The sequence below is a fragment of the Myripristis murdjan genome, chromosome 11 (assembly GCF_902150065.1).
Source record: "Myripristis murdjan chromosome 11, fMyrMur1.1, whole genome shotgun sequence".
Classification (NCBI taxonomy): Eukaryota; Metazoa; Chordata; class Actinopteri; order Holocentriformes; family Holocentridae; genus Myripristis; species Myripristis murdjan.
This window is the reverse complement of record NC_043990.1, coordinates 30186931-30209576: the sequence shown is the minus strand read 5'-3', so window position 1 is coordinate 30209576 and position 22646 is coordinate 30186931. Positions and strand designations below refer to the sequence as shown.

The window sequence follows — 22646 nt, the reverse complement described above, 5'->3', positions numbered from 1 at the left end:
GAAGACAACTTTGCACTACAAGATTTTTGTACAACGCTGTTGCGTGTGGATTATAGAATGTTTGAGACTGAGAGGAGCGCCTGACCCCTTCACGACATCCCTTCATCGCTCTCTCCCTTCCTCTCTTACCTTGCCATGTAGGCCTCATTCCCATCCTCTTACTGTTATTGGGACACAGCTGGGGAGTTGAATGGCAAGTTTCTGCACAGTTTCTCTGCATTTTAAGATGCTTTGGAAAGTTTGACTAGGACTAGGAAGCTGAATTTCTTGAATTCTTGAATTTCTTGGCATTTATGTTGAATAACCCTTTATTTGTAAATAAATATGCCATTGGGCTAACATTGACTTTACCTCAGAGTTGTGTGTTGGTGTGTTAATTGTACAATGATTGTAAATTCACAGTAAATGGAAACTTCATCTGCATTACTTTCACAGTAAATTACTGGCCAATGTTTGCATGATTTCCACAGTATACATAGTAAATTCACAGTAAATTACTGTCAACTTGTGCATTACTTTCACAGTCCACACTGTAAAAGGGCCTTGTTGTAATGATGTAGAGCAAAAGGTTGTAATTCCACAGTAATATCACAGTAATTGCTTTGTCATTGAAGCTGTGAAGTTACAGTACACAGTTGTGCTTTTACAACAATGCATTGTAATATCACAGATGTGAAATTACAGTAAATTGCTGTGAGTACATTTCACAGTATATTGCTGTAATCCTTACTGTGAAAGTCATGCAAAACTTGCTGCACATGCTGTTATGACCTAAAATGAACAAGAATTTCTCATTAATTTTAATTTGCTCTGTTTCAGTACTCAGAAATTAGAATCATGTTTTGTGATGACTTAGCTGAGGCACAAAGGTGTGGTGCACCTCCAGCGCTTGTAGAAAAATGGCCCTGAACCTGGTCTTCATCATTCCAAAGGCACGCTCAATAATAGAGCGTGCCCTGGAATGATGGGTGTTAAAGCGCTGGGCTCCCACACTTTGCACAGGCTGTTTGTAGGTAGTGATGAGGGGAAGTGAAGGCACGGGTACCTGCCGTCTGCGAGGATGAAGTGCCCTGGAGGAGGGTAAGCAGCCTGTCTGTACAGGGGGCTGTGCCGGAGTACTCTGGCGTCATGCACCGACCCCGGCCAGCCCACGTACATGTCCAAAAAGCGGCCCTGATGGTCACTGACTGCCTGCAAGATGATTGATGCAAACAGCTTCCTGTTCATGTAGCACTGACCATCAGGGCCGCTTGGCTGCTTTACCCTGACATGGCAGCCGTCGATCGCACCAGCAGCTTTAGAAAAAGCTTGGTGTCTTGCCAGCCCTGCAAACCCCCGAGTTACTGCCGCCAGGTCTTCTGCGGTCTTTGGGAGGTGGATGACCTTTTGGCGAATGGCCACCACCTCCTCAGTAACTCGGTGGACGATCCGGTGGACAGTGGAGCGAGGCATCCCAAACACCCTGGAAACCACCCTGTACGATGCCCCACTCGCCAGCCAGAAGAGGAACACCAGGGTCTCCAGTGTGGCACCCCATCCATGCCTCCGATCCTGCTGGAGCAGGTTCAGCAGCACTGCCAGGGACTCTCTGTCCTGCCTGCTGTCTTCTCCATTAAAAAACCTGTCCAGGACAGGTACGGCCAGGTTTAGTCTGCAGTACATCGGTCTGTTCTGAAGGAGTGGAAGAAAAGGAGAAGAAAAATGACACACAACATATATATAACATTTATTTATTTATTAACTTTTAGTTTATAACAAGAATCTAGTTCATTTTAGAACTTAAATACATAACGCAAAATCTGTTTATCCATTTATCACTCCATCTAGGCTTATCAATCTAGTTTGGATGACCAAAATATGTAATCTAGGCTATTTTTTATTATTAAATCAAGGTCAGGGTTTTTAACTATTAATCAGGGTTATATGGCATTAACCACGAACCGATCTACAGTTAACCGGTCTAGCATTAACGTAATGTAGGCTATTTGTATACCAATGACCCCTAACCGTTAATTAAAAAGTCCAGCCTACCTCTACACGGTCCTCTCTCATCCGGAGATAAAGGACTCGCCGGCGCAGTGAACGGACCCTCCTCTCCTCTTCCTCCAGTGCGAGGAATAACAAAACAATGAGCACAATTACTTCTGGGTCCATCGTTCGTGTTCTGTCTTTCTGTCTTTTTGTCGTTCTTTCTTATCTTGATCCTTTCTTTCAGTCTCCGAAGTTTGTTGTCATGGCAACGGCGGTAACGGCGGTTACGCAACCAGGAAATACTCCGAAGGCTAGACCGTCCCATTTCGTTGACGGGGAGGACGCTTCGAAGTCCGGGTCCTTCGAAGGATGCAGACCCTGAATTGGGACACAGCTACTGATTTTACAATGGCATGAAACGCGGCTCAGCCACTCACATTTAAGGATGGGAAGCACCCGTTTTATAAAACAATACATCCCATCCATGGCTACTGCTGAAGTTCCATGTGAACTTAAGATAAGATAAGATAAGATAAGATAAGATAAGATAAGATAAGATAAGATATTCCTTTATTAGTCCCACGGTGGGGAAATTTCACGCATTACAGCAGCAAAGTGGATAGCAAGATATGAAGCATAATTTACATTATAAACAGTATAAACATAATAAATAGCAAAAAGCAATATAAACATTATAAAAAAGGAATATAGAAAAACAAACTTCTCCATGAAGTCGTTGCTAGGATACAGACTAAACATCCTGGGACACTTTTAATAATATCAGGAGACTTCAATCATGTTTCCCTGACATCACCCACATCACCTTCCTTGTGAATTTCATCTGCTGTTGATGGTGCCATGTCCAGGCATTCCTCTACATCTGTGCTCCTTACTTTTCTAAACAGATTTGAATGCGTTTGGTGGTGCGTTTGAAATAAGTGCCATTTGGTAATGTATTTGTGTGGGCATGATCTCTTTGTTTTCCTTTTTGGTGTCATATAAGTAAAGTAAGTAGCTAAGTAAAATTTTATTTGTATAGCGCTCTTCACAGTACTAATACACAGAGTGCTTTACAGTAAAACAGATAAAACAGAACAGTCAGGTGACCGTCAACATCATAATCAATATCGACATCATCACCAACAACAACAACAAAAACAACATCATGAATGAAACCAAGCAATGAAACCATTGCTCTTCCCAGCCGCCTATAGTAAGAAACAGTGGGTTCATAAATGGAGATACATTTTTTGGACGCAGGTGTTCCTGTTTTGGTGAGTATGGAAAGGGGCTTACAGTTGGTTGTGGCAAGATTTTGTCGATCAAGGCATAATTTCTTTTTATCCTCGCCAAACCACTTGCTTTTTACCATCTCTGTGAGTGTTTCTTCCTGTAGTGTAGGACAGGCAACATAAGATGAACAGTGTGTTATTGATTTTAGTCCAGTAATTTTAGGCCAAAATTGGGGTCAACCTAGGACAAATTGCAAGAGAAGCAAACTCAACTGATTTTGTATCCTCAGTTTGTCCTGAGTGAGGGGAAAAAAAGTCCCAAGAAATCCCATTGGTGGAAAGTTTTGAAAATCACCTATTTATGACCACATATTACCAAAAAACACTGTTTTTACCACACAGGGGAAAGGGATCAAAATTTTACTTTCAGATATCACTATAAAAATTCACAAGATGATTACACACACAAAGACAAGAAAAAAAAGTCTATTACAAGTTCTTTGAATTATTCTGTTTTCACATGCATATCACATATTATCTGATTTGATATGCGCTAATAAGGAATATAAGGAATTAATGCCAGAAGAGACATTTAAACAGTAAATTAAAAGGTTACTATATATATAGTATCCTTGAATTAAAAGGTTACTATATAACAGTGAATTCAAAGGTTACTATATATATAGTAACCTTTTAATCCACTGTTTAAATATCGTCACATTTCGGCTCGACTCAGCTCGCTTGGAGCCCCGGCCAAGTAGGTCCCAAAATAGTACCTGCTACCAGGTACTACCACCTAATGGAAAAGCTTACAAACCGATTAGAGTCGAGCCGAGTCGAGCTGAGTAGGTACTAGTGGAAAAACGCTGTTACACTCTGATCGTCTTCTGTTATTTGTCTCCAATGCAGGGCGCTGTCGTGAAAAACAAGGGGTCTAGAACTGCAGGTCCAGAACTGCGGGTCTGAATCTGCAGTCTCCGGGTCTGCAGACACATGCTCCTCCTCTGGCAGCACGGTTCGTTTAGCCAATCAGAGGAGAGAATCAGCAGCTGTCCACTGATTGGCTGACTGTTTTCTGAGTGACATATGGTCGGGCCAATCACAGGCAAGTAACCTTAACAAGCAAATGTCACAGTATGGAGTAAAGCTAATCAAAATAAAAATATCTGGTAAAAGGTAAAATGTTTTTGCAAAAATGAATGTGAAAACTCCATTGACATAACGACAGTCTTAGTCACTATCCACTCAATAAGATGCAAGGCTACTCTGTATTCAATACTCTACCTACTTGAAAAATTAGCAAACACTGATGGTCCAAAGTCTGGCACTTTTAGTTGTAACAAACATTTGTGTGTGAGTTTGTTTCCTGAGGAGCGGAGGCAGACTAAGTTCACTAGCTTGGGAGCTTGTTGCCTGGGGAGCAGAGGCGGGCTGTGGGCGGAGTCACTGTCTTCATGACATCATGAAGTAACAAAAGTGCAATCCGCTCGTTTTACAGGGAGAGTTTCAAAAAACTGGCTGTGTGCATTGCTCAGTTTATCACAGGTTTAAATGCATGCTGGATACTGGCTGGATGCTCCAAATATGAACTGTTAGCCTCCTGCATTGAGGTGGACTTCCCTCCAGCTAACATTCTTTAAAGTAACTGCCTTAATCTATACACTGACATGGAAAATTAGTTTTCATTTCATTGTGACACCATACGTAATGCAGGACCATGTTTGTGCAAAAGGAGGCGATATGAATGGTTTGCTTGGCAGCCACTAGAGCATGTGTTCTCAACTGAATATCTACTGTACTTTAACTGGCCCAGCAGTGGTGTGCATGGCCAAGTAGTGCGGGCTGCAGTGCACATGACCCCTGGCTGGACTCAGAGGTCTCAGCAATAGCATTATGGGTAAAACGCAGATGCAGTGTGGTTTCTGCCTGCTCACACAGCTACACAGCCAGAGGTGGGACAGCCAGAGGTGGGCCTCCCAAGGTGCTTTGTAAAGCCCCTTGGGAGGCAGTCAAGATGGACTCTAACTGGAGCGGTGTATGTAAACAAGAGCTCAGAGGAGGAGAGGAACAGGAGGGACACCTTGTGGCTGGTCTGAGTGCCTGAATCCACGGGTTTCTTCAAAACTATTTGCTTGGGCACAAATTACCTAAAAGTGACAAGGACGATCCATAATAAAAAACAAAGTCACTGTCAGTGGCAAATCTTGTTGTGACTCAGCTGTCAGAAACAGCCTGTATTAGCAATCAAGTAAGAAAAGATCACTTTAAATGTCTGTACAACATTAAGCAAAAAAAAAAAAAAAAACATTAAGCAAAATTATAGAAAAGATATTGTTCAAACTTGCCCATTTTCATGCTATAACTGGAGATCCCCCTGACCTTTTTTAAATATTATCTTCTTCATCTGAATTTCTTGTGGGATTTGCCATTGTTAAGTTTTTTATGCTCCTAAATGGACATGTAGGCCTACTTGAATTTTTCAATGATTAGTGGCACAGGTTTCAGTATAGGTTTCAATACAGTGACTCACTGAATTTCAAATTATTATAACAGGAAAATCCATGCCTTTCACCCCTCATGTACTTTTACAGGCAGAAGAAAAAAATGAGATCATTCACATTTTGGCACCGAAGTGTCGTTATTCAAGTTTTTCCAAAAATGCGATTGGAAGTTGAATGCACTGTCTGAGATTTTGATATAAAAATTTATGTTTCTGTGTAGTTCTTTGTTATTACGACTTTTGTATTTTGTGATACCGCCTTCCTTTCTGATCCTCCACCTTTCCTGCCATATCTTCATTCCTTTCTTCTTAATTGCAGCCTTTCCTTCTCCTCTCCCAAGTGGAGCTGGTGATGTCATTTCCTTTAATGGTGCTCCTTTTGCAAGTTTACCACCAGCCTCATTTCCTTTCACCCCCTCATGTGCCGGTACCCAACAAAACTGGGTACCGGCACTACACACCCTCTGTGAAGTCATAGCAAATGATAGTGGAGTATTTGGTGTCTGGAGGATGGAAGCGTATTGCTGCCACACCAGAAAAAGAAAAATGTATCAGTATCATGTTATTACATGAAAAGTTTATTGTTATAACATGTTTTTCGCGTTATAACAAGATATTTTCGCGCTTTAACATGATGTTTTCACGTTATTACTAGACGCAGCCTTATCACATTATAATAAGAAACTTATCTTGTTATAAAAACGGTCAAAATCAACCCCCCTGTAAAACTGCCATCCTCACTTACCCTTCTGTAGAACTTCTTAGTCATAGGTTTGATTTGGAGAGCAGGAACTGCACATTTTGTGATGAATGCTGTGAATCTACTGAACACATATTTTATGACTGTAAATTAATAAAAGCTCTGTGGGAAGATGTACATTACTGGCTGTATCCTAAATTTGACAGTTTCTATGAATTGACTAAAGAAAATGTGATGTATGGTTTAATAAGAAAAGATAGAACACAAGACATAGCAATTAATGTTATTATTATCCTAGGAAATTCTTTGTGCATAAGAATAGATTCCTGAAGACTGTACCTAGATTCTATGCTTTCCAGAAAGAACTTTATCATTATTTCTTATCTCTGAAATGTATGAGGAAAAGGAATGCATTGAAACTTTCTAACTTAGTGAATGAACTGAAGCTCAGTGAGGATCTCTAGTAGTTTACCTGTTTTTTGTTTTCTTTTCTGTCTGTCTTTATGTTATCCCCCCCAATTATTATTTCTGATGTTTGCTCTATTCCTTGTATGAATGCTTGAAAAGCTTGTGTGCTTTGTAAAGGAATAATTGTTTAGGAAGAAGAAGAAGAAGAAGAAGAAGAAGAAGAAGAAGAAGAAGAAGAAGAAGAAGAAGAAGAAGAAGAAGAAGAAGAAAACACGTCATCAGAAAGTTTTATTTTGTAGTCCACGACGCCGGTTCCCCGTACGTCACTTCCTTGTACACCGGAAGCTCTGTGTATCTGGTGCATTAGCAGAGAAGACAACGCGGTAGCGATCGGTGGAATTCTCTCCTTACGTTTTTCTTCTAAATATCAAAACGTCGTACGCAATGAGGTATTTTCACCTGCAACGTTACACTTATATGTATACAGAATTCTCACACAGAGTCCCATTGTAAATATGGGATGTTATCCAAAGACAAGGGGCTGTAGCTAGCATCCCTAGCTTAACCTGAATGGAGCTAGCTCGCATTGTTCTACACGACTGCTAAAGCTAGCTAGTTCTCTGTTAGTGGGGAAGCAAAAGAATGTGTCGTCCAAAGTGTGTTTTCTCTCTGAGAAGAGTTTATGGGTTTCATGTAGCTGCTGCTTAGTAAGTTGTCTGCCACCAGTAACTGACTCAGTAAGGGTAGGTAGAATGACGCCGGCTGCCTCGGTGGTCATTCATTTATTTCAGAGTGATTGCCTGCAACAGCTGAGCAGAGTGGGTCAACGATGGAGATGGAGATAGTGTTTTCCAACTAATGTATTTAAAAGGCCTTGTCTGAAGTCATTAAGAAAGAAAAGAACAACATTGTTTGCAAATAGATGAAGCATTTAGTCATTAAAACCTCAAGTAGTGCAGAGGAGAGCATTGAAAACAAGACATAGGCCTACCTAACAGGAAAGACAAAAAAACGCAAGTGTATGACAGTAAACTCACTTTATGACTGAAAATATTGTTGCATACATTAATTCTTTTGATGGCTTTTTTGTGAGGGAAAGTTTTTTGACATGTATTGTTCCATTTTCTTCACACATACAAAAAACTCCATCCTTTTTTTAGTTTGAGTTTTTGTTTGAAAATTTGCACTTATAAATGTGAAACTTTGCAGGAAATAAAATAAAATTAAGAAGGAAAATGCATTATCATCTTTGTTACTGTGAACATAGCAACCAGATATACTGTTTCTATAGAAAACAGTGAAATCTTGAAAAATGTTGTTGGCTATAAAATTAACATCTTTCCACATCCCATATGCAAATTTACAGAACCAAAGTAAGTGAGAACAAGTTTCAGGAAACATTTTTTTTTTAAAAAAAATGTAAGTATTCTGTAACTAGTGAGATGCAGTAGCTCATAGGTTGAGACATGAAGGAATCACTCTCATTCAGTGGTGCCCGTGTGTCTGAACATGATGTGATGGTGCTGTGTTTGTGCTCAGAGGAGACCGTGGCAGGGGCCGGGGAGGCCGCTTCGGTTCCCGCGGAGGGCTGGTCCAGGGGTGAGTTGAGCCGCGGTGCTCTTCACTTACATTCACCACTTCTCTGCTGTCCAGATGCCTTTATAGTGACACTGTGATGATGTTGTAGGGATGAATATTTGCAGTGAGCTTGAAGGTTTTGCATTGACAGCAGTTGAAGTGCAACTGTACAACTGCACTACACTGGCAACGTGGTTCCTGTACAGGTTTTGGCACGACACAGCGGAGTAATGTAATTTCGACGTGTATTTAATGACAGATTATTAACATGTTGCTTTCACACTAGGGTTGCATGATATGGACAGCATCAAACATTATGATATCTTTGACCAAATATCTCAATGTCAATATTGTAGAGATGACTGTTGGTTTACTATTTCATAGGATGTTTACACAATAATTGTGCATCAGTGGGTGTTTGAGTACACAGTTGCAATGCTTGATAGCAGTGTGAGGTTTTTTCATGCCATATAACAAAGCGCAGCTAGAAACAGAAGAGGAAATTGAAGCTGGAACAGTAGCTGCCTGTGTTACCCAAAAGAATATGTCTCCCTCCACTCCTTTGTGGTTTTGGCTTTTCCCTATAAATATGTTGTTTTTTTTTAAAAAAAAAAATCTTTGGCCTTTTAATTCCAGCATGGCATGTTCTGCAGCACAACACCTGCCGCTGCGCAACATCTTTTTTGAAACTAAAATAATTCCACACCACCGACTGAAGTCTCACTTGTGTCAGTTTGTGACTGCTCCATGGAGCCAGAGGCCGTTGCACAACAGGGGGGCAGGATGAAAAGTTGGTGCGGCTGAGAGCTGTAGCTTGCGTCTCGTGACCAACTTATAATCGCGCAAATTGCGCTTCTTCTTCCTGTCCCCCCATACCCCTTTTTTCCTTTAGCATTAGCCCATCATTATGAATTGAGAATGTTTGATGAGAAATTGCAACTGCAACTGGTGTTGTCAGTCAGACTAATTATTCCATTGCTCTCTATTTAATACTGCCACTGCTATAACCTGTCTGCTTATGATAAAACAGTAATGATTATATCTAATACCTACAATATCAGGATACCACCCAGACACAAGTATGACACATTATTATCCACATCCTATTTTTTCTCAGTTGCCAGACATACTTTTGTGTTCACAGCTGCAGCCAGTATTGCTACAATAGACTCATTTTTTATTTGTCCCTGCTCTAGGTACCGCCCTTTTGTCCCACACATCCCCTTTGATTTTTATGTGGTGAGTAAAAAATATTGCGGTAAGTTTACACCAGAGTGAGATTAAAGGGAAAAATCCACTCATATAACACTTCATCATTGTGGAAAAATGGCTGTTGGCCACTTATCTTGAATTTCTGGTTCGTGTTTGGTGTATTTTTTTTAATTGAATGTGGGCAGGTTGGAAAGCTACACATAATTGATTCAGGAATGAAAGTAAATAGGGCTAGAGCTGTAAATACAGCTGTTCTTTTACCCTTCCCTGTCTGGAATTGGTCCAAATTCTTTTGAATTTAATTTTCAACCTCGTCTTTTTAAAAGTATCAGACACTTTTGTTGTTTCATCCTAGGCCTTTCCAGGTAGACAGCCATCTACCCAATTTCCCCTCAGGGATGAATAAAATATTTCTGATTCTGATTAATCTTGTCCCGTAACATAATGGAGACAGGGTCAAATCTGTATCTGTATAAAGTATATTGAGTGCACATCCTTGTTTGTCACCAGTGTGAGATGGCCTTTCCCAGAGTGAAGCCTGCAGCTGATGAGACAGCTTTCAGTGAGTGTCTGCTGAAGAGGAACCAGGACCTCAGCCCCACACCTGCAGAGCAGGTCAGGCCCTGCACACACAACATTCACTGCATTCAGTGTTTTTTTTCTCCGTGTCACTCATTTATGTCTTTGTGCAGTGTCCAGTGTTTTCTTATCCAAGTAATATAGCATTGCACCCACAGATGGAAAATTTTACCTCTTGGTCGTTTTTTTCCCATTTAGTCCTCCATCTTGTCGCTGGTCACAAAGATCAACAATGTCATTGACAACCTTATTGTTGCCCCTGGCAACTTTGAAGTGGTGAGTAACATCACTGACAGTTCACACATTACATTAGCCATGCACACTTCATAACATGTTTAATTGAAAACAGGATAAATAACTGAAGATTAGCTATCCTACCTAAGAAAAACAGAAAATGAGATATGTTAGATTGTGTCCTTCAACACTGTCACTATGTCCAAACACGGCATGCTGCTAATGCTGAGCTTTCTTCTCTCTAGCAAATTGAAGAGGTGCGTCAGGTTGGCTCTTATAAGAAGGGCACAATGACAACAGGACACAATGTTGCTGACCTGGTTGTAATCCTTAAGATCCTCCCTACATGTAAGTCACCAGCAAGAAATGGAATTGTATGTTTATAGCAGATAATAAGGAAAAATATACCCTAACACACTACAGCACAGTGGAAAAGAAGCTGTACTTGGATTTGTGGGTCCATTTTGTTGCTCGATTGTGTATATTTCTTTGTAGTCAGAGGATGTGATGTCATTTTGTGATATTTGCAGCACAGCCTCAATGAAGTTTGACAGCAGAAGAAGGCTAGCTTAAAAAAAAAACATACAACATATCATGACAAAATACAGTGCATTCAGAAGAGTCCTCACGTGTTTTTTGCAAACTCCAAGCAACTTTCATGTGTTTTGCACTGAGGAGAGTCTTCCATCTCGCCACTCTGCCATAAAGCCCAGATTGGTGGAGGGCTGCAGTGATGGTTGTCCTTGTGGAACTTTGTCTCATCTCCACACAGGATCTCTGGAACTCAGTCAGAGTGACCATTGGGTTCCTGGTCACATCTTTTACCTTTTTGGTGACTGCTCACTTTTGCCTGCTAGCCAGCTTTAGGAAAGGTCCTGGTTGTTTCAAACTTCTTCCATTTAAGAATTTTAGAGGCTAGTGTGCTCTCAGGAACCTTCAATGCAGCAGAATTTTTTTGTAGCCTTCCTCAACACAATCCTGTCTCTAAGCTCTGCAGGAAGTTCCTTCGACCTCATGGTTTGGTTTTTGCTCTGATACGCATTGTCTGCACGGAGACCTTGTATAAGCAGGGGTGCACCTTGCTTGCTTGTTGAATTTACCACAGGTGGACTTCAGTCAAGGTGTAGAAACATCTCAAAGATCAATCAATCAATCAAACTTTATTTATATAGCGTCAAATCACAACAGAAGTTATCTCATGACGCTTTACAGGTAGAGTAGGTAAAGACCACGCTCTACAAATTATAGTAGAAAAACAAGAAACCCAACAGATTCTCTCCTGCGCACGCTCTTGGCGACAGTGGCAAGGTAAAACTCCCCTTTAACAGGAAGAACCCTCAGGTAGAACCAGACTCAGGGCGGGCGGTCATCTCCCCTTCCCACCGGTTGGGTGGGAAGGGGAGAGAGAGAGACAAAGAGACAGAGACAGGGGGATAGGGACAAACGGGGACAGCAGACAACAACAGAAACAGCAGGGTATCCTGAACAGGTAATCTAGATGGAAGTGACACGCAGCATCTAGCCATCTCATCTGCAGCTGGATGATCTTCCAGGATGAGCATGACAATATAACCTAGACAAGACACAAAAGGCACAACGAAAGCAAAGGGGCAGTGGACTCTGGAACAATAGCATGCACTGAGTAAAAAGGAGGAGGGTATGGGGGGACAGGAAGAAGAAGAAAGGAAGAGGGAAGAGGAAGATTAGAAGAGAGGAAAGTGCTCAGAGCACGATATGAAGTCCCCCGACAGTCTAGGCCTACAGCAGCATAACTAAGGGCTGGTCCAGGGCAACCTGGGCTGGCCCTAACAATAAGCTTTGTCAGAAAGGAAAGTTTTAAGTCTACTCTTAAAGATAGAGAGTGATTCTGCCCTCTGAACTGAGATAGGAAGTTTGTTCCACAAGCGTGGAGCCTGGAATTGGAAAGATCTGCCTCCCGATCTAGTTTTAGAGATTTTGGGAACCACCAATAAACCTGCATTTTGGGAGCGCAGTGCTCTGGTAGGGTGATAAGGAACTATGAGCTCTTTCAGATAAGATGGTGCCTGCCCATTAAGAGCTTTATAGGTGAGGAGAAGAGTTTTAAATTCTATTCTAGATTCTACAGGAAGCCAATATAAAGAAGCCAATATTGGAGTAATATGATCTCTTCTCCTAGTTCTAGTCAGCACACGTGCAGCAGCGTTTTGGACCAGCTGGAGAGTCTTTAACGACTTGCTGGTACAACCTGATAATAAGGAGTTACAGTAGTCTAACCTAGAGGTAACGAAGGCGTGGATTAATTTTTCTGCATCACTCTGAGAGAAGATATGCCGGACTTTTGAGATATTACGCAAGTGAAAAAAGGCGGCTTTAGAGACCTGTTGAATATGGGAGGTAAAGGACAAATCCGCATCGAAAATGACTCTGAGGTTCCTTGGGGGCCAAAGTAATGCCATCCAGAGTAGCTATGTCATTAGAAACTGATTCCCTAAGGTATTTAGGGCCGAACATGATAACTTCTGTTTTTTCTGAGTTTAATAGTAGAAAATTGGTGGCCATCCAGGCCTTATCTCCTTAAGGTAGGCTTCAAGTTTACTTAGCTGATGAGTTTCATTGGGCTTTACAGATACGTACAACTGAGTATCGTCCGCATAACAATGGAAGTTCAGAGTATTTCCAGATAACATTACCTAAAGGAAGCATATACGAGATGAATAAAATAGGGCCAAGCACAGAACCCTGAGGAACACCATATTTTACCTTTCCACAGGAGGAGGATTCATTATTAACATGATCAAACTGATGTCACTCTAATAAATAGGACTTAAACCAGGTTAAAGCTGTTCCTTTAATGCCAATTAGGTGCTCTAATCTCTGTAATAGAATGTGATGGTCGATGGTATCAAAAGCTACACTAAGATCCAATAACACAAGTACGGAGAGAAGTCCATTATCTGATGCAGTTAGGAGGTCGTTTGTAACTCTAACCAGAGGTGTCTCTGTGCTATGGTGCGCTCTAAAACCTGACTGATTTGAGATTATGGCCATTTACTTGTGTCTATGTAATATTTCAGTTTTTCCTTTTTAATACATTTAATAAAATTTCTAGAATTCTGTTTTAGCTTTTTCATTATGGGATATTGACTGTAGCATAAGGTTGCAACATTACAAATATGAAAAAAAGTGAAGGGTGTCTGAATACTTACTAAATCCACTGGATCTTCTGGAATGCTTGAATGATATACAACACTGGATATTTCAGGGTCAGTTTTTCCTGTATGAGATGCTATGTTTAGAGCCCTTGCTTTAATCTCTATACTCTTGGGTGCTGTTGAATGTTGGATATCAAAAATGTCCTATCTGTTACAGTGGAGGCAGTTGCTGCTCTCGGCAACAAAGTAGTGGAGACCCTTCGCACACAGGACCCAACTGAAGGTGATTTGCTCAGGGCTGTTGTTTTATGTGTTGGTACTATCATTATTTTATGCCACAAAAGCTTTTGGATATAGCCTGTCAGATTCAATGATTTGAGATGTATCAATGTGTATGACCCAAAGTCTATGTTTTAAGTGAAAGTAAGCAAAATAATGAGATTACCCTTAAGGCATACTTTAACAACAACACATATGTAGCAAAGATGTATGTATGTAGCAAAGATTTAACTCAATTTAACTGTAAAATCAATGAGGAAAGCAAACGTTTTTGAGGGTCCTAAAATTAACAATTTCAAAATGCTAATCTGATAGAGAATCACCAGGAAGCCTTTATGAAATCGGACCACAATGGACCAAAATAGTTGACTAGTCTGTCAGCAGCAAATTGGAATTCATTGAATTTTTTCCCCTGCTGAATTCATTTAATATGCTATAGGCTATTCATCTTTTTTATGATGATGTCATAGTTGCCTAATTCATCAGTTTTAGAAAGGCTGTTAAAGGACCCTTATTAAAGTTTCATTCATTTAAAATCAGTTTTCATGCAGAAATTGTAACGTAGGTTAAGGTTGCATATTCGTGATTAACATGAGCATAGTTCAGTGCAGGAGGCTAACAGTTAATGATCAAAACATGGATAATGTGTTGTGTGTGTATAGTGATCTGAAGTGAACTGACTGCTCACTGTTGTCTTCTGTTGGCAGTGCTGTCCATGCTTACCAATGAGACTGGCTTTGAGATAAGCTCAGCTGATGCTACTGTCAAGATCCTCATCACCACGGTCCCACCCAACCTGCGCAAGCTGGACCCTGAACTGCACTGTATGTAACCATGTTCTGTTTAAAAAAGGAAGGGAGGGGCACACTGGTGGCTCACCAGTTAAGAGCACGTACCATGTACCAGGGCTTAGTCCCGATTGCAGCGACCGGGGATCGAATCCGAGCTCGGGTCCTTTGCTGCATGTCATCCCCCCCCTCTCCCCCTGCCTTTCCTGTCTATCTCTACTGTGACTGTCAAAGCAGAAAAAAAAATCTTAAAAAAAAAAAAATGAAGGGGAGATGATGGATATTGACTTAAATCTTGAGCTGACATAAGTTTGACACTCTTACCTAAACTCAAGGTACATATGCTTAGCTGATATGGGCAGTGTGTCTACCCTATTTAATGTCTTGGTGATGAGATTTATCAGGAATATCTCATTAGTGTTGAACTTTTGTAACTATGGAACTGTTGTAAGCATGGTGCCTGAGAGGGGTCGTGGCAGTTCAGAAGTGCTCTCTACAGTTTTTGGTCCAAAACCACTCTACAGTGGTTTTGGACCAAAAAGGTTAGCTTCTGGGCAAAATGACCTGTATTTGACAGGTGGTGGGTGTTGATGTCCCATCATGGTGGTAAGACACACATTTTTTTCATGCTAATGCATCTCAACATTTTTTTTGTGCTCCTACAGTGGACATCAAGGTCCTACAGAGTGCACTTGCTGCCATTCGCCACGCCCGTTGGTTTGAGGAGAACGCCTCCCAGTCAACGTGAGTAATTCACTCTCAGTCCTTTTAAGCCTGTTTCTTTGAATTGTTGGAACTGTTTCCATGTATAAAATGACTACGCAATACTCTCTGAAACATCATGGAATATTTTAAATTGGTGTAAACTTGTCATGCAGTGTGAAAGTGCTGATCCGCCTGTTGAAGGACCTGAGATTGCGCTTCCCTGGTTTTGAACCCCTCACTCCCTGGATCCTGGACCTACTAGTGAGAGCACAACTCCACTGTTACACTCCCTGTTTACTTCTAACATTTGAGCAAACAAAGCACATCAGAGTGGACTGTTTACAAAAATTTAAATCACATTATGTGTATATTTGGATCACAGTTCAGCGACTTTTCAGGATGTGGGGTGGGGGTGCGGATGCCACCTCTAAATAAACTTTTTGTAGCTTCAGTTAAGGAAAGTGGAAAAAAGGAAAGTGAGAAACCGTCAGAAAGATATTTAGCTAATAATGGAAATCCCATCATCTGAATAACTCCAGAAGGTGATTTGAGACACACACACTTTACCCTCTTACCTAAGCATATCTCCAGTTAGCTGTGTCACAAAGTGATGTTTGTTGGAAGAACCATCAAATCACGAAAATCATGAAATCATGAAAGATCTCAGGTGCTGTTTTGACAAAGTAATATTTCTGCCACTTCAACAATGGAGTTTAATAGGAGAAAAAATTTCAGTTATCTAAGAACATTAAAAACATCAGGTCTTGGTGACTGGCGCTCAAACTCAGTCTCATTCTAAGAACAAGAGCTATGCATCTTTCTAATTTCCTTTTAAGCTATTTGGCTGGACATTTCTAAATAATGATTTTATTCAACAAAAAAGCATCCTGTTTATATGGATATCCCAAACCTCGTATTACATATTGGGTTGGTATTTTGTTAAATGGTGTGTTAAACCTAGTCCTTGGATGCTTTTTGAATTTGTGGTCAGGCACAGTGCAGTGAACTGAGTGTCTCCTAATGTCCACAGGGCCATTCTGCAGTGATGAACAACCCCTCCAGACAGCCTCTGTCTCTGAATGTGGCTTATAGGTAGGTTCTAAGTCAGTGTCTCTGATCTGAGTAATGACTCACTGGGAAACTGATGTTTTCTCTTTCAGCATCACATTGTGTTGCATTGTACATTGTTCTTCCACAAATGGATCTATGTTGTGCTTCTGTGTGTTTTCAAGGCGCTGCCTGCAGATGCTTGCTGCTGGTCTCTTTCTGCCAGGCTCTGTAGGTATCACTGACCCCTGTGAGAGTGGAAATTTCAGAGTGCACACAGTCATGACTCTGGAGCAGCAGGTAAACCTGTTTTCATCCCTTTATTCCATGGGATTCTGGGTGCATGAATTCATTGTGTCTGTCAGGTGGACATCCTGATACCTCTGAACTTTAAGGACTTAAGAAAACTAGCATTGGTCTCAAATAGGCCATCATGCATTTTTAAATTCATCCAAAGCATTTAGAGTGAGTCACAGATGATAATGGAGCAATGAATTCCTCCTTGAAGGAATTGGAGTTAGTTAAAATTGGAGTTAGGTTTTTACATGACACCTGGAGTTTTACTGTAGCATTGTTTATGATATTTGAATTAGTCTGTAGTAGATTGTTGTAGTCTGTTTCTGGTCATGGACCAGTGGACCAACTCTTTACCTTGGTCATGGTAGTGCACCTATCCTGTTCATCTGCCTGGCCATGGTTCTCTGTGGTTCAGGAGTGAGGGTTAAATGAAGTAGGAGACTGTTGCAATGACGACAAGGTGAAAAGTTAGAGATACACAATAATATCTACATCTGACTGTGTACATTGTGAACAGCATTGTATGTTACATCTGCATCTGCCAGAGGGGCATCATGATAAGAATAGGCATAATAATATGTTAATTCCACTGCAGGAGGGACTTGATGTCTTCTGCAATTGGGTGGGGAAAATATGTGCATATATCAATAACAGCAATCGGCCAAAAGAGCTGGAAAATATCTGCATGTTGGATAATGGCAAAAAAAATCCAATATTGTGCATCCCTAGTGAAGAGGGAGCTGAGCCTGAAGGCAAGGCTCTTGATTTACAAGTCGATCTATGTCCCAGAAAAAGATCACACATTTGTAGCTGAAATGAGCTTCCTTCACATGATGGCTGGGTTTAGCCTCAGGGATAGGGGGCAAGACCTTGGAGTAGAGTCACTGCTCCTCCACGTTGAAAGTTCAGATTAAGATTTTGTGAAAAAACCTTTTGAACTAGAACCCCCTTATCTCCAACCTCAACAATCTGTTTCAGCCAGAAATACACCAAATTAGAAAAACAAGAAACAATTGAAAATCTGTTACTGGCTAATTATCTTGTGACCCAAGCAATGCAGAACAATGCTTTTATTATGTTATTATGTTCATTTGTATGCTCAGTTTCGTTGTGAAAATTGGGAACAAATTTAGTGGTTTAATATTATCTTGCATTTGCCCCAACTAAAGTTTTAGAATTGCAGATTTTTATTGGATGTGATTTTTCTCCAGGACATGGTGTGTTTCACAGCCCAGACACTAGTAAGAGTGCTGTCTCACGGAGGCTACAGGAAGATCCTGGGGCTGGAGGGAGATGCCAGCTGTAAGATAATCTCCTCTTCCACATTGTGCATACACAGCTCGAAATCTTGATTCAGATCACTTCTGTATGTAAAAATACATTGGGTGAATTCTCAGAAGTTTTAGTTTCACATCTGCTCTCAATAGAGAAGTCAGTGGGAGCAGAAACAACACTCAGAATGTGCCCTGTGTATTCTTACATACTGGAGTGCTAGGGTATTTTGTCTGTGATATAAAAAAATAAAATAAAAATCCAACCATTTGGTTGTAAGGGTGCAGAAACTTTTTAGCTTGATTATACAAACCCTTAGTCTGAACAGAATCCTCTGAGTTGAGTCTGAATAGAGAGAAACCAGAGAACTAGCAAAAACAAATTGTGCAGAAACAGAATATTTATTGAGGTGTAGAAATGATACATTGGAAGCTTTTTGTGCACTTTTTTGATTTTAGCATCTTTGCACCTTTTTGCACCAGACAGTCAGGTTGTAAGCAGTTTTTCATATTCTTTTAACCCAAGCATCTGAGACAAGCACTGTTATCTGGTTTTTGGTTTGACTAGATTGTTACTTATTGGCACCAATATTTAACTGTCATCTTTCAGATCTAGCATCAGAGATGTCTACATGGGATGGTGTGATTGTCACTCCATCAGAGAAGGCATATGAGAAGCCTCCAGAGAGGAAGGAGGAAGAGGATGAAGCTCTTGAAGAAGGAGGAGATGGAGAAGATGAGAGCATGGAGACCCAGGAGTGAAGAGGAAGAATTTTGGGTTGGAGCATTTCATCATTACACCACCATGAACCCATTTTTGTCAGTCTCTCTGTTCTTTTCTTGGGGTACATAACAGGTCAGAAACCACAGCAAGCAGATGGGAGGCTTGCACAAAGCACAGCTGTCATTACAGAAAGCAGGAGGTGGCAGTGGTCTGTGCCTTAACCTCCTGATGTGATGACAGCTGTGCCTTGTAGAAGGAATGTTGCATCTTTCTCTTTGCTATGCAACACTAAAGTGGCAAGTTGTGTAATTAGTAAGCTAACTAACCTGAAGTAACAAGGGGATAAAGATCAATTTATAGGTCATAGCTTGGCTGTAGTGGCCCATTTCTTGTTCTGTGAGTGTCTGTGTACACACTTTGTGTAAATGTTTTGTCGGAATAGTATATTTTGCTTGCTAATTATCAAAGGTCTTATCCAATAACATGACCCAGTTTATTATTATTGTGTAATTGTAATGTCTAATGTTTGTGAAGTCTTGCTGTACAATCAAATATTGTAACTCATCATGCAGTAATTCCTAACACTATTTTGTCTTTGTTTCCCCAGATTACTTTGGTAACCTTATCTGAAAAGGCCCGTTCGATTCAGCCATCATCCATACTTTTCATGTCAACTCACTACTGACCCAGACCAAATCACACCAGCATGATGAACCTGCTAACTGGCAGCAGTTGGTCCTGTGATGTCTTCAGAAAAATGTCAGCAAACTCTGGTGTCAATTTGTATTGTTTTGTTTTTGTTATTTGCATTTTACTTTGTTACAGTAGTAGATTGAATTAAACATTTTTTATTTAGCTTGTGTCCTCTGTTTTATCCCATATGCTGTTGGTGATGTACCATGTTAGTCCATTTCTTTTTAAGAGGGGTGGGCTTCCATTGGACTGACATTTTGAAATTTGAGAGACAAGTGGAAGAACAAGACATCAACAGTCTTAGGTTGGTAAAGGATTACAAATCCCATGGTGCTTTACCTCTTCTCAATTGAGAAGCCACTTCTCATTAATAAATTTTTTTTTTGTTTGTTTGTTTTTTCGCACGCAGTCCCTGAATTTGAAAACTGCTCCTTAAGTGTATGAACCAACAAATTACTGGTTCATAGCTGAAATAAATTATGTTGACAGTATGTGTTGTAAAAGGGATAGTTCACCCATTTAAAAAAAAATTGATATTACTTAACTTAGCCCCAAAATGTTATAGGACATTATCAGTGTGAGCTTCCTGTCATCATTACTGTGTGCTGGCTGCTCCATATACCAACTGTTAATATTCTGCCACTGAGGTGGAAAAAACACATTTTCCACTTGTGTTGACATCATTTGACACTTGAGATCCGGTCCAGGTTTTACATATAACCTGTTAATTGTTATGAATATTGAAGTGTGCAGGTTACACACCTAGTGTGATGATCATGCAGTGTTCATTTAACATAAATGGTGATAACTGTCTTAAAAACCCTCCAGACAAGTCTTAGCTAGCTAACTTTGTTTTTGCATGTTAAGAGACCCAGGGCCATTTATTTGCCATCTTCTTTGATTTATTTTAACACTACAAACAGAAACTGAGGAAGAACGGAGTCATAGAATAATTATGTAAGATATATACAATTTTTTTTTTCTTTCGTTGTCAGTGATCTAAATGTGAACGTGAATAGAATTTGATGCTGTCATAGATGTAGTAAATCTTTCCATACTATCAAGATCTACACATATGCAGTACCCCACTTAAAAATACACCCACCACCACTTTAGCCAACAGTGATCCATTTTATTTTTGAAAGTTAATAAAAAATAAATTAAGGAAAATAATAATCATTGAAGACAAAATATGACAACATTACTACTTCTATTATATGGTGTTACAATGTCACTGAAAACTACATGGCAAATCATGAGGCTGTGCCACAATTTAAATCCCATTCTAATTGTCCTGTAGCTGAGTGGTTAAAAAGACCACACTACAACTGGACAACTTGCATTCTCTTGCTCCAGGGGTGCCGTTCTGTAGGTGACCTTCGACCTCTGGAGTGATACATGAGAAAAGAGAAGTTGTCAAAGAAGACAAAAAAAGAGGAGCCCGCCGACATTACGCCACCCCTGAAAATGCACACAAATCAAACTGTACTTGTTGGCAGAAAATGACAACAAAGGGCCGAATAAAAATGGCAGCTTTGCCCATTGAATTTAAAGAAATCCAGTGATTGGCAATATATACATACAGTATATGGCTCAAAACATTTTGTATTCATGGGAAAACGCACTGATTTCTACATTATGTTCTATAAAATGTATATGTGATCATCAACTAGAAAAATGAAATTCAAGGAATTTATCTTAAAAGATTGAAATTCACATAAAAGAATGACAGACCATTTTACAGTAACAGGAAGAATATAGTTCTTTGTGAAGATGTCAGCCAGAACAAATCCTAACAGCTGCATTTTGCCTTTTACATCACAACAAAATGTGCAAAAAGAGGTCCAAACTTCTGAGCATGATTGTATCTAGGCCTAAATGGATGGCATCAAGATTCCTCTATACCAGTTGTAAGCCTACAAGGATCAAGTATAAATAAAACATTACAACCATGAGATCAATGCCTCACACAATATCACAATGCACCATTTAAAAAACTAGATTACTTGCAAATCAGAATATGCAAGAAATGTCGATAAACAGACAGATAAGTGAAAAGTGAAGTGAAGTGAGTGGCCACTCGAAACATGCATGGTATTTTATTATACTAAATGGCAAATTGTTTAAATCTCAGTAACATTTTTGTTAAAGATCCCATTAGACAGCTGACTGATGGATTATGTAATGACCACAAACTACTCTGAGGATTTCTCTGCATTCACAGGTGGAAATCACAATAGATATGGCAATCACTAGCCTACTCACTAATACTGACCACTCGCTTCAACCTGTCTGCATGCCAAGGTGGGGTTTCTCCATTAAGGAGTTTTTGCTGATATTTATGTCACAGGGTGACGAGGTGTGCGTGTGTGTGTGTGTGTGTGTGTGTGTGTGTGTGTGTGTGTGTGTGTGTGTGTGTGTGTGTGTGTGTGTGTGTGTGCGCGCGCGCGCGCATGTGCCTGCCTGCCCGTAATTGACGCACTCCCTCGAATGCACGACACGTGTGTGGGTAATTAGGCCACAGGTGTGGGCAGTTTGGCCTCTCTTGGTCCTGCATCTCTTTTTAGGTGACGGCAGACGAGCAGAGCGAGAGCGGCTGAGTCGACGGCAGCCGATACATCGGGGAAACGCCGTTGAAAGGATACGGTTTGGACGGCTGTTGCAGCGGACGGGCATCGTGGTCCAGGTGCGGCGGACAATGAGAGTGATTCACACCGCGGACGCCGGAACGGAGGAAGTTGCCGTTGCCGCTGCCGCCCCGGGGGGACAGGTCGCCACACGCCAGGAGAGACGACGGGGACGCACGGTGTGAGAGGGGGAAGCCGTGGATGAAAGTGGAGGGGTGGGGACATGTTCCACCCTTCCTCCAGCTAAGTACCCCTCTACTGTCGCTACATAACACATTGTTTAGAATATTAGCCTACCTGTAACTGCTGTGGCCAGCTTAAGAGTACAACTTTTTATCCTGGGAACTGCCTACAACTTTGGGCATTCCGCTATTAGTCACTCCATGGACAAATCACAGTAATTTTGGGTTGGGCTTTACCTTAAGCTGCATGGAAGTTTTCGACCCCTGATTTGTTTAGTTTAGTTTGCATTGGTTGGATTTTTGTTTATTTGATTTTGATTTGCTGTGTTTATTTGATTTAAATTCCCACCCAAAAATCTACTATTTTTTGCCCTAAATCAGCCATTCCGGCTAGAGACTTATAAGTGGATGGGTTACCCTGACGGATATTTTGTTGTGCTCGCTCCTCAAGATTCTGGGCCTCTGCTGCACTGGGACCCATCGGA

General features: G+C 40.7%; 1 protein-coding gene across 2 annotated transcripts; it reads left to right on the top strand.

The window, feature by feature from the left end:
- Positions 1 to 7105: 7105 nt before the first annotated feature.
- Positions 7106 to 19514, top strand: ilf2 (interleukin enhancer binding factor 2). 2 transcript variants are annotated; one of them, XR_003928921.1, is made up of 15 exons: positions 7106 to 7260; positions 8351 to 8410; positions 9586 to 9628; positions 10112 to 10216; positions 10379 to 10456; positions 10660 to 10762; positions 13766 to 13831; positions 14535 to 14651; positions 15281 to 15359; positions 15494 to 15581; positions 16351 to 16412; positions 16553 to 16667; positions 17876 to 17966; positions 18546 to 18754; positions 19267 to 19514. XR_003928921.1 is itself a non-coding variant. In XM_030063255.1 (15 exons), the coding sequence occupies exons 1-14, from the start codon at positions 7256 to 7258 to the stop codon at positions 18695 to 18697; spliced, it is 1164 nt and encodes a 387-aa protein (XP_029919115.1). In that variant the 5' UTR covers positions 7106 to 7255; the 3' UTR covers positions 18698 to 18713; positions 19267 to 19514. The 2 variants fall into 2 exon arrangements, 1 of the variants encoding a protein (XP_029919115.1); XM_030063255.1 differs by having other exon boundaries at positions 18546 to 18713.
- Positions 19515 to 22646: the final 3132 nt, after the last annotated feature.

Bases quoted from the DNA above. Each gene is read 5' to 3' on its own strand.
- ilf2 (XM_030063255.1), top strand. The intron at 10,457-10,659 runs GTGAGTAACATC...TCTTCTCTCTAG, and splicing joins CCCCTGGCAACTTTGAAGTG to CAAATTGAAGAGGTGCGTCA. The intron at 14,652-15,280 runs GTATGTAACCAT...GTGCTCCTACAG, and splicing joins GCTGGACCCTGAACTGCACT to TGGACATCAAGGTCCTACAG.